The following is a 12,696-nucleotide window of genomic DNA, read 5'->3' as shown; positions in this document are numbered from 1 at the left end:
AGTAGTGGACTTTCATAAATGAAACCACAAAATAAATTGGAACATAGAGACACATTTAATGCCCAGATGAATATTTTTTTCTATTTAACACTGCCTAATGAAATATGTGCCTATTTTATTTTGTTGTAAAAGTATAATAAAAAAGCAAATTTGAAGAATGCCTAGGGTTTGGGGGTTTTTTTATTGCTACAGCATAAAAAAGGATTTTCTCTCTGTTTCTTTTACTGTCGACTGTTTCAGCATTTGCTTAGGTTGTTCCAATTAAGATAGCAAAAGCTTTCAGTGTAGATAGCTACAATGGGATTTCTTCGTGAGTTATCTTTGTTCATAACTTCTTTTAATGCTTTGAAGTACACTTTTAAAGCACTTACCTTCAGCACCACCAGATTTGTGAATGCACAGCACAATTCTACTGAAAACAGTCAAAAATTATCTCCAGTGTTAACACTGGAGGTGTTATCTCCTTTGTTAACACTGGATGTCACTGGATGGCAATTTTCCACAAGAATTATAGTTGTTCAGGAATATGATTGACTGTTTTCTAACTACTTCATACAATAGAGGGAAAACAGCTTCAGAAAAGCCACTTAGGAGAATAAGCCCAGGAACATGTCAGGCAAACAAGTTCAAGACAATGAGACATCCAAGTGACTTTCAGGTAAGAACAGTCAGCATTTTATGAGTAGTCAGGGTTTTATGAAGTCAAAGTACAATTGTGATCTGCAACATTATCTGTAAGGAGTACTCAAAGGGTTTTGAACTGTCTCAGAAAGCAGTGCACACAAACACAGATATCTTGGCTGTGGTTTTGAGATGTAAATCTTTGTGCCAAAGAACTCAACCCTTTCTCACTGGAATGGCAAAGGTAACCTCTTCCTGTGTTGCTAAAGGAAGCCACATGCAACCTGTTGATAACCCTAAGACACTTTTTTTTATGCCTATCTCCAGCAAGAAGGACAGAATCCGTGTTTGAGAAACATGGAAGGGAACTGAGTGGTAGGTACAGGACAAGATCACTTCCAGGATTGCCATTCTGCTATTCCACACTTGCTCTGCAAACTTGCTTGGGCATTCGTAGCTTTTCTTCACCAAAATGGGCACCTTTAATTGCTGCTTGAGATCCTTCCTTTGAATTAAAGCTGGACTATTCAATTACTCTCAGTGACTGATCACAGAATCACAAAATCAGAGAATTTTTCAGGCAGGAAGGGACCACTGGAGGCCACCCAGTCCAACCTCCCTGTTCAAGAAAGGATCCTTAGAGCACGTTACTCAGGATTGCATCCAGATACTTTTTGAATATATCTGTGGAGGAGACTCCACAGCCTCTCTGGGCAGCCTCTTCCTGTGCTCAGTCACCTTCACAGTAAAGATATTCCACATCATTCTGGTGGAACTTTCTGTGTTCCAGTTTCTGCCTGTTGCTGTTCATCCTATTACTCGGCACCACTGAGAACAGCCTGGCTCCATCCTCCTGACACCCTTCCTTCAGATACTTAAAAGACATTGATAAGAAACCCTCTCCATCATCTCATCAGCTCACTCAGCCTTTCCTCATAAGAGAGGAGCTTCAGTCCTTCTCTGTAGCCATTGAGTGGCTTGCCCCAGAAGCTCCATGAATCACAGACCATTAAAAATTAATTTCCTGAAAGAGCTCTCAGGAGGTCATCTAAGTCCAACTGCCTGTTCCATGGCATTTCTGATGGTTGCTACTGGCATGTAATTTCTGACAGTTTTTTTTTCACTCACTTGTTCTTAAAATCCTCCAGTTAGGACTCTCTCACAATTTCCCCCTGGCCATTGCTTCCAGTGCTATCAATACCGGTGGACAGTTTTGTTACACATAACCTCCATCTCCTTTGCTACAGTTCTAGATTCACTGCCTCTTGTTCTACCCATGTACACAATTTGCACAGCAACAAGGAGAGGCATTTGTTCACACACTCCTTTTTAGCTGTGTACTGGCAGACAGTAACATTATGCATGCAGACTTCAACATCTGCATGCATAAAGACATATAGGTATATGGCCAGGCCACATCACTTTGAGCTGCAAACCCACTGAATTGGTCCCCATACTGCTGTTTTCCCTGATTCTACACATATCTGTACACCGTCTCCATATAATTTTGTGTACATATCTATACAGGAAAGAGGGCATAGTCCTTTAAGGCTTTTTCCCTTCACTTCCAGACCCACATGATTTTATTTTCTCTTCTTGGAGCAGTATTTCTGACTGACAAAAGAGAGAAAAAGCTAGCTCTCTGTTTGAACAGCGTGAGGCTTTGTTATCAGTTTTCCAAATATACCCTAAAAAATTATTTTCCTTCCTCCTGTACACTGTTTGCCAGTAAGCATACTGGAAAAAAAAACCTAGCAGTTTGAGTGGGAAAGGAAGTGACTCTGCAAATATCAAAGTAACATGTTCTTCAGGAAACAGATGGCTTGGCCATAGTTGACCATATATGTTAGACAAAAGCAGTGCATGTTATAAAATCTGTAGTATCTGGGAAACTGGTGATGCATTATTATTAATGTGTGCAAGGAGGATGGGTGGATGACACTGTCTATGTAGCACCACTTTAGTTGGAAGAGGTTGTGTGACATATTAAGAACTTACCTGATTTCTTCTGGCTGAAGTCTCTGATACTTGAGTCAAAGTTACATATTGAGTTGTCAATATAATGAGGAAAAGATGGGCACAAATAGTGTGTAGTAAGTCTGGTGTATGTAAGAAATGATAGGGTAGTGATACTGTGCAGAGACAGAGCATGAACTGCAGGTTATCCAGTGCTTGGGCTTTTACACTTGGAGAACTTAAACTCAGCACAGCACAGCATCTGAAAGATCTTTTGGTTGCAGGGCATGTGTTCTTTCTGCACAATTGTGTACTTAATTGCAACCTCAAAATTCATTTCTAAACAGAGAAAGAACATTATACAAACAGCTAATTATGTAATGGCTATACTTGAGTATAGCGGATGTACAGTTGGAAATATACTTCTGAATAGGAAATGCAATATAATTTGAGAAATTATTTCTATTACTTCATTGAAAACCATTTCATGACAGACAATTAAACCTTGTAGTTTGATGATACAAATGCAGGAACCATATTTTTCACATATCTTTCTGTTGATTTTTCATCAAAAAGGTTTTTAAAAGGCTAAGAAATATTTTGAGGGCGCAAGGAGGCGAATTTTAGTCTACAAGCAGAAAAAGGTTGTCTTACCATGAGATCCGTTCACTAAAAAAAACCATTAGTTCATACTCAAGATGTGATGTGCTGACATTTTTACTTTACTCTTAACTGTGCTGTGTGATTCTACTCTAACATAGCTTGTGATGGTAGGTGATGAAACATGCAACAAATCAGCTCTCAAAGAGCATGTTTCTGAGACAGTTACCATTTTGCTATAAATAAGTGGATATTGGAATGGTTTTTTTACCATTTTGCCATCAATCATATTTTGTTATGCCATTGATCTTATGTCAGCTTGATGTTACAAAAAGGTTTCTGAATGACAGTTTCAGTGAAATGAATATTAGATCTAAATGGTTTGTCTAACTTGTCTCTTTCACCTCTTTCACACATCAACTATGCTGACTATAGTAATTATATTAATTAGTAACTCAGCAAACCAATGTAATTGCCTTCTAATATGGAGACTGAAAGGCAAATAAATGAAATATTGCTAAAATGCTGCTCTACTAATGTAGTACAAATCATAGCCCACCATTCTGCTGATGAAACAAAGCACCATTCTTGCAGTTCTGATGCTGCACCTGTCCATATGCTGCTTATCTAAAATACCAGAAACAAATGAATTGGTCAACCATGAAAAAACCCAAGGCTCTTGGCAAATGATTTTTATTCTTCAAAAAAGGAGTCCGAGATTACCTGAACTTGAGTGTTCACTACTGCTCTCCAGAATCCTGTTTATCACCTTTGGTGCAGAACTGGAGGACAAACAGAGGCCTTGTTCTAACATCTTTGGGGGGTGACAGAACATGAATAGTTATTCTTTGTACCCACAGTGTCCCCAGACACAGTTTTATTAGTACACATACTGGTTCACTAGTAAATCACTGCTTTTGTTGATCAAAAATTTCCAAGCAGACAAAGGAGGACCTTTTCTGCAAGAGCTGTAATTATAAGTGTTCCTATTATATGTGTTGCCATTAAAAGCTGCGGCTAACTGGTATTTTCTGAAGATGTTTGCTGGAAATTCCCTGATTGCCTCTTCTGTCTCTGGGAAATGCTTATTCTTTACTGACAGAAGCCTGACTTAGACTCATGACAGAAGGGATATGCCTGGAGGATTATAAACTAAACAGAAAGAGTTATGGCACCTGGATTCTATAGCTACGAAAGATACAAATATGCAGAGAATACTTGCTTCAGCCAGCTGAGGATCACAGAATCACCATTTCTCTAATAGGCATGACATCAGAGTGTACCGTGTGCAGCCTTTGGGGCCCTAGGTGAGAAATAAACTACAAATTAGGAACCATAAAAGCAGCAGTTTATACATGAGCTCCCTTTAAAGGTTCCAGACACTACTTTTCATGCTTACATCTAGTGTGCCTATCTTCTGCACTTGTGAGTTCTGAAACAGATTTCTGTCACATTGTGTTCAGGAGCCATGGATATCTTTAACCATAGATCCAAAACATCTTCTGGTATCCCGATCTTATCTCATGTAGCAATCTCTATTGCCCTAGGATACTTGTATGATGAGATTCTCCATGTGCTGTAAGAGAATATATTCTAGAAATTGCTACATTACAGAGTGTAGGCAACTTTTAAATCCTGTCTTCAGAGTAGGCAATTTCTTTCTTCTAGGACTTGACATAGTTACATCCTAGTCTGTTTCAAATCCTTTCACTGAAATTAATTTCTTTCCCCTGCTTCAGCCAGATACTACAGACAGCTGTGGCAGACCTTATGCATCTCCAGTCCATCAGGATCACTCAGCACAACTTGCTGCTTCTCCCATTCACATGACCAAAGCCAACTCTCTACACACTCAAAAATGCAAATTGCCAGTTTGTTTTAAGCCCATCTAGCAGACACAGAATCTCTCCTTTTTACCTCTCTTTCAGCACTCTGGAAATTGCTGCACATGTGTCTCTTCTCATTTTGCATTAAGATTTTTCATGTGCACAGAGACGACAGGAGGCCCAGCTAGAGGTATTGCTTTTCCTGGCTCACAGATATTTTTGGAGGTTTGGTTGTTTCTTTAAACAACACAGCTCAGGTCAGCTAGAGTGCTAGGTTTATCGTGTTAGTGCAAAAATCAGAGTGTTGCCAAGTGACAGATAAGAAGTATGGAATGAATTTCTGAATTTCATTTCTCTAAGTACATGTTTTTAATTGCTTCTGTTTGAATGGGTTGAGTTTTTTGTTTCATTGGGGTTTGGTTTGGTTTTTTGTGTGCCTCTGTGTGTGGGTGCATGTGTAGGGTGGAGGTTTGGTTTCAAGTTTTCCTGATGTCTCATTTGGCCCTATTTTATCCAGTAGTACTGTGCTTAACCAAAGCCTGCAAATAGGGTGCCTGGAGCATTCAATCACCTTGGTCCAAAAGCTCTGTGGTCAAATGTGATATCAACTCTGAAGACTGACACAAAGACAGACATTCATCTCACTTAATTAAAGGCATCCAAATACGATGTCTTCCAAGATCTTACTATCTCACTTCCCTGTAGTAAGAAGGAAGGGATTAACCAGTACGCCTGGTAAATGAGCTATCTCTAATAGCTGCAATGAATCACATTCAGGAAGTTTCTCCCTCCTCACTGGCCAGAAATGAAGTCCAATGGCTAAAAGAGATACAGCAAAAAAAACCAGACAGGAGAAACTGCACAGAAAGCAACTCCGTTGTATTTAATCAAAATCCTCACATGCCCACATTTTTTAGTTACTAGTTCTGCAATTGCAGGAATTTAGTTTTCATAATATAATAATTTTTTATATCCCTGCTCACTGCAGGGAGTTTGGAACTCAATGATCTTTAAAGGTCCCTTTCAATGGAAATCATTTTATGGTTCTATGAACTGTCCTTTTGACAAAAAAAATTTCTTTGGCACTTCCTTTGACTTCCCTATATTCTACTAGAAGAGTCAGTAAAATAAATCCCCATGTATTTGGATCTTTCTCAGCAAATCATAGCAGTCTACAAATGGAAATAAATCAATATAATAAAAATAAAGCAAACATATACAAATATATTTGATATAGATAAATGTAACAAGTAAAGATTGCCTAGTAGTCTGCTTTGGATGTTGTGCTGTTTGACATATTTGAACATTTGAAGGATAGTTTTACCAGAAACAAAATGAATTCATTAATTTTCTCTAAAAAGTTCAAAGAACATTCAATAAAAGGATCACGAAAACTTTGAGAGAATGTGGACTAGAGTGTCAGCAGATTATTCAGTAATGTGAACACAGCTGAGCACATTGCTAGTGTTTGGCAAGTCACAGTACTTGGTAACTTAAAATTGCATTTATACTTTCTTTTTATTTCTACATATTTTAAAGCTGATAAAAGACCACTAAACATTAAAGCAATTCTTGATTCAGTTGACTGAACTGTCATCTGGGTACGGACATTGTCTAATTATCAGATGAACATGAAGGAGAACAATAAAAAAATTAAAGCTCAAAAGAGGAAATGAATATGAGAAGTTAACTGCATTCATTGTGTCCTATTAACACCATTTTTATTTCCTTTTTACAAAAATTAGAAATAACAACAGACAAAACATATTTAAAAAAAAAAATCAATGCTTTTGCCTTGGTCTCACTGAAGAGCTGCGCAGGCAGAGTCCTGGCTGAAACTTTGAGAGTACATGCCATTGACAAAGGGAAATAAAAGTATATGACAATATATCCATGCAAGACACAAAGTACAAAATGTGTTCTGTGACCCAAAAAATATTTTGGAGGTTGCCTGTGTCATAACAATTTTCAAATTGTTGCTTTTGATCACCCATGCCTTTACACAGCACAGCTTACAAACAAGTTATATATACACATATCATTAAAAAGATTTGTATATGGTCTAATTACTACAAATTAAGGCATCCTAACAGCTGCTGTTTTGCTGGTGAGGGGTATGTCCTATTAGTATTTCAAAAGGCTATATTTCAGGTATTTCAAATGAAGTAAGACATCATGATGTGGTTTAGAGGAAGAATTCCTGCAGCTCTGGCTCTTCAGTATGCTTTTGACTGACAGATTTCTGGCTTTTCCAGTTGATGTCATCAAGCCTGGAGAAAAAAAGACAATTACTCATGGTAACACTAACAATATAGAGGGATTTTCACGGTAGTTATTTACTGTTCTATTCAATTTGCAGGTACTGAAGTCTGAACTAATCTTTCAATCTGAGCTTATTTTTCTAGACATGTACAACAAAAAATATTTTTAATACTGTGTATTATTACTGAGTTGTAGCTTTCATTCTGAAATCAAACCTGGAAACCAATGGGATGATGAGGACCTCTTTAAGTCATGGCATTAATTAGCATGCTCTTGTAATATTCTGGTAATAATGCACGAACATCAAAAAATTCCTTGTTCCTTTAGTGAAAAGTATCACAGTGCTGAAAGATCCACATTAGATATATCCTACTGGTTTCTGACTATGCCTGTAATGGAATCATCTTGTCCCCATTAATAATCATCAGAGACAAATTAACACTTTTAGAAGATGATTCATGGTATTTACTCTATGTGTCTGCTTTAAGTAAAAGATAGAGGCAAAGACCATAGAAAAAATGGTAAGGAGTGATCATCTTTCTCACATGGGGCCTATATCTGCTTTAACATTGTAATTTAGGTAACGACTCAATTCAGGTCATCAAGATCTTATTAGATATACAGCTAAGGGTAATTTCTCTATAGTGTATTTCCATTTCCCCACTAGGTAAACTTAAATTAAAAAAAAATCTACCTATTGCATATGAGAATTGAATGACAGCTTGCCAATTAAGGTGAAAAAAATTATTCACTACATATTTGTAACACTCATTTTCTTCACTTCCTTTCATATGTCCTTGGTCTGAATTCACAGTATGTTCCCATTCTCTTCAATTAACCTTCCAATTGATTGTTGACTAAGCATCCAGTCTATAGCAACTTTAAACAGTTAAAAAATCTCACTTTTAGTTATACTACTGAGCAGCCAAACTCATGCAATATAATCATGACTACCTGGCTTGCTGCTGCAAAGGACAGATGCTAGAGTGAAGGCAAGGGTATACATATTTATGAGCCTGATTATTGTAAACCAGAATAGCTTTATTTCAGTCTGCAATCATTCATCATAAAGAACCAAATATTCCCAAGGATAGGGACTGTTGTCACATACCCAAAGCAAGAGCAAAAGACAGAATTGAGCCAGGGGAGACAGACTTTGTAGGAATGAGTTTGAGGTAAAAGAGGAGCATTTAACTTTTTGCCATATCTGCTTTTTGGCACTTAAGAAGCATAGCTGTTATCAACAGTATGTAGCTTTATTAAAGGCTGCTTTCTAAGGCTGAGGTAATTAACTACTGCATGAGCTTAGGCTTGCAATGCTGAAAGACCCTCTGAGTCCCCCATGCAGAAGCATACTAGCCACTCCAAAGACCCCATAAAAAATGTGTCTGATGCTACTAATTAGTAAGCAAATTCCTAATTAAAATTTTTAACATCTTCTAGTGTCTATATAATCCCAGATATACTAAACATCCCCTCATGCAGCAAGCATCCTCAAAGCAGTTCACAAAAGACAAATGTAAACTGTCTGAGACAAGGCTTAAATTACTTTCATAATACTGTATTAGTTTGACTTGTTACTCTTTTATTAAACATGCAGATAGCATGCTTTTTCTGGAGTACATATTTGAAATTGTAATTTATCTAGCACTAGGTCTGGCAGTGTAATGTTTATTAGGTTAGATCCACTTACTGTTTTAGACACATGCCCAGTTTACTCTCTGACAGAACTGTGACAGTGAATTCTGCTGATTGCCCCAATGTATAAAGCAATTTTTGCTGTTGATAGCTGCAGCAAATACAGGGGTTTGTACGATATGGTGAGTTAGTGCTTACTTTAATGTAATGCAGATTTCAGATGATTTAAAGTATGGGAAGGTGGGAAAAACTACAAGTATTTGGTTGGAGTTGTACTATGCAAAAAACTATCTAATCCTTACAAAAGGGAGAAAATTATCCCAAAGCATCCTGCACATATGAAATTTCCTCCAAGGCTTTAAGAAAAATAGCGTGTACCAAATTTAAATAGGCCACTAAAAATTTTAGCACAGTCCTCTATTATTAATCTGTGGCCAATAGGAAAAAACAAACTACAAAGCCTTGATGTACTTGGGTATTTTGAATTAAAAGAAAAAAAAAACCAAAACCAAATGAAATAAAAAGAAGTTGAAGAAGCTGGAAACTGGTGGGCAGGAATGTCAACTCACTGAAGGCAGATTTTGTATAATGACTTCATATTTCAGAAGATGCTAATAAAATCTCCTGTATAAGCGTCTACAGTTAAAATGGGTTTGCAACTCTGTCCCAAAATATAACTCCCCAATATAAAAATCTACAAAGGTTTAAAACCAAAGATTATATTCTTTTCTTCTTTTCCAGATTTTTTTTTCAAAATAGTTTTGAAATGGTAATTACATAATCTCCCCAGACTGTCCAGGGGCTTCTAGTGCACACATTGGTGATGTTCTAATTTCAGAGCTACTGGGCATCATGCAGTGGACTAAAAATTAGCACCCATTTTACCATTCAAAAATAACAACAGATATCAAAAGGCATCAAAAAGGCTGGCTTAGAACCCTTTGGGTCTGTGTTCTGATTTCTGAAAAGCACAATAAAAATTCCATTCTTACGTGATTTTTGGAAATCTCATGCCATAGATTATGGCACACCATTTGCTTACTTCTGTCCTAATTCGTGGATACTATTTGTGTCTCCTCAAGTTGTGCCCCTTGTGCACTCTGCTCCTTGTTTCCTACTTTCTGGTTCTCCATGCATCCACAGCCATGAGGGCAGGTTCAGGACATGATGCCTGGACCAGCAGTGCCTGGAGGGATAGCTGGGAGTTCAGGCCTAGCCATCACCCTTCCAGCAGGTGACTTCGCATGTCTGCAGTGGAAACCAGACCTTCCTTGTCTCTCACTGTTCCTGAGAAATACTATGTTGTAAGGGATTTCTCACACAAGAGCAGTTCCACACGGAAATGTCAAATTACAACAACTGGCTACCTCTGGGAGACAGCTCTAACAAAAGGATGAGAGTAACGGTTTTGTATTTCTCTATGGTCTGGACAGGCAGCTGGATGTTTTGACTGGAGGCTGCCCACTGATGCTCCGTCAAACTGCTGCACAGCAATTTCCTTCTTTGTTTTTTCAAGAGAATGAAACCTCTTGGGAATCTTATAGTTCTGTTTCTGGTTTCACATATACTGTGCCAACGACTTCAGAACAAAAGTCACATTTCTATTACGGAAACTGAGTTTTGAAGTATGGGAAGGTCCTGGCAATAGAAAACAAGTGGACAAAAAATATATATTAGACATTTAGAAAATAGTAGCCTGAAAGTAATTTAGGCTCCTGAATTGCAGAATGACTAACATCAGACAACTTTAGATCTCAGTTTAACAGAAAAAGGAATTTGTAAGTGTTAAGAATTGTGTTAGCAGGTAATTTTTGGAAAGCATTTGCTTATAAAATAAACATTTTCACAGAATCACAGAATATACTGAGTTGGAAGGAGAGACCCAAAAAGATCATCTAGTCCACCTCCTGGCCTTGCACTGGACCATCCTCAAGAGTCACACCATTGTCCAAATGCTTCTTGAACTCTGTCAGGCTTGATACTGTGATCTCTTCCCTGTTCCAGTGCCCAACCTCCCTCTGGTTGAAGAACCTTTATCTAATATCCAATCTAAACCTCCTCTGACATGACTTCAGGCCATTTCCTCAGGTCTTGTCACTGGTCAGCACAGAGAAGACATCAGTGCCTGCCCCTCCAATTCTCCTCATGAGGAAGTTGTAACTGCCATGAGGGGAGCCCTCAGTCTCCTCTTCTCCAGGCTGAAAAGACCAACGGCCCTCAGCCATTCCTCATACAGACTCCCTCAACGTCCTTCACCATCTTCATTGCTGTCCTTTGGACACTCTCTAATGGCTTAAGTGCTCGTTACCCAACATGTCTTCATGGACATTGAGGGACTGATCTCAATCTGACTGAATAGGCCTGACGGAGCATATCCAAATTAAGGAGTTTGAATATAGGCATAGTTAATCAGACCTTTAAAAAACAAATTTAAGTTCAAAGTTTAAGGGAGAGTAAGAAGAATGTGTGAAAATAAAAGAGCACTAGACTCAAAGTACAGCATTCTGCCTCATGTTCTCTGTACTCTATTTAGAGATGAATTGTGGTCTTTTTTTCCTCTTTTCATGAGAGGAAATTTAATTTCCATTTTCATTTGGTTCTTGAATTTTATTCAACAGAGGCAGAATACTCAGCCAAAGTCTGCTATACACCCTGGTGGATTTATGACACAATACTTTCTGTACTTGCTTGGAACTGTAACCTTGTAGCCAGTTCAACAGTGACGTCAGCAAAAATGCATCATAAATTTCTGCTTTTCTAGGAATTTAGATTTACATCTATTTCCCTTCCTGTGAACCAATAGATTCCAGTGTTTCAGTTATCAATAATGTTAGCAAACACAGACAATTTGAGAAAACAAAGCAACAGAGATGCTAAACATTACCATGCATAAGCACATACCATACATAGTTACACAGTTCTTCATTTAGCGTGCTAGAGGAAACACTGGTGTAGCTGAAGTAAGAATCCTAAGTATAACATCGTATCAGTTAAAGGCATGCACTGCGTTTATCACATGCATAAAATGGAAATGTACCAAAACATGCAGTTAGATAGCCATAATATTTTAATAGATTTCTTTCTAAGCCTGAATCTGTTACCTTTTTGATGTGTGTGCTGTGGTCCTTGGAGTTGGTATGAAAATTTATTCTTTCCACAGTTTTGATGTTGGCAAGAGTGAAATGCAAATATGGGCTTTTCATAAACAAGCATTTTACAGTGCAAGCATCAAATACTGTCAGAATTATCTCATACAATTCTTCAAATTTCATAGGAAACTACGAAGACTGCCCATGACCTTGCAATCTATCAGAACATCTTTGAAGAGAGATGAAATTGTCCCTATGAAATCTGGATCACTCATTTGAAAAAAAATGCCATTGTGTTACAAAAATACTTCTGTATTGAACTGTCTGTTCAACTAGATGGTGTATGTCTTTAAAGACAGAGACTAGTAGTTCATATTATGACTCAGTAGATTTTAAGAAATGCAGTTCCACTTCAATTTAGCCTGTCTCCTTTGAATTTTTCATTTCATTTCAGTCTGCTACACACTACTGTTCTAGAAGCACCCACAAACATGAACTGCTCACTGTTTCCCAGTTCTTTCTTTCCACTGTTTCTTTTCCATACTCATTTTGACTCCTCTTTGCCTAAGAATTTCCTGTGTTTTTCTCCCATTACCTTGTCATACTTTTTATAGTAAATAATTCACTATCCTCCTCTTCCTATTGGCCAGCTTTAAGTTTTTTTTTCATCTTGAAATTATTCTTCATGTCTTTCCATTCACCCC

General features: G+C 37.7%; 1 protein-coding gene across 4 annotated transcripts in view; it reads right to left on the bottom strand.

Annotated features, from left to right (window-relative positions):
• Positions 1–6,702: 6,702 nt before the first annotated feature.
• SNCAIP (synuclein alpha interacting protein) overlaps positions 6,703–12,696 on the bottom strand; it is an 89,599-nt gene continuing 83,605 nt past the window's right edge. For 3 of the 4 annotated variants that reach the window (XM_071581101.1, XM_071581104.1, XM_071581103.1), the window contains one exon: positions 7,187–7,273. In XM_071581101.1, coding sequence (XP_071437202.1) covers positions 7,268–7,273 — 6 coding nt within the window. In that variant the 3' untranslated portion in view covers positions 7,187–7,267. Of the gene's footprint in view, positions 7,274–11,804; positions 11,873–12,696 lie in introns of all 4 variants that reach the window. The other variant, XM_071581105.1, reaches the window with a different exon arrangement.

The sequence above is a fragment of the Pithys albifrons genome, chromosome Z (genome assembly GCF_047495875.1).
Source record: "Pithys albifrons albifrons isolate INPA30051 chromosome Z, PitAlb_v1, whole genome shotgun sequence".
Taxonomy (NCBI): domain Eukaryota; kingdom Metazoa; phylum Chordata; class Aves; order Passeriformes; family Thamnophilidae; genus Pithys; species Pithys albifrons.
Note: the sequence above shows the minus strand (reverse complement) of the source record. Positions and strands in the feature narration are given on the sequence as shown.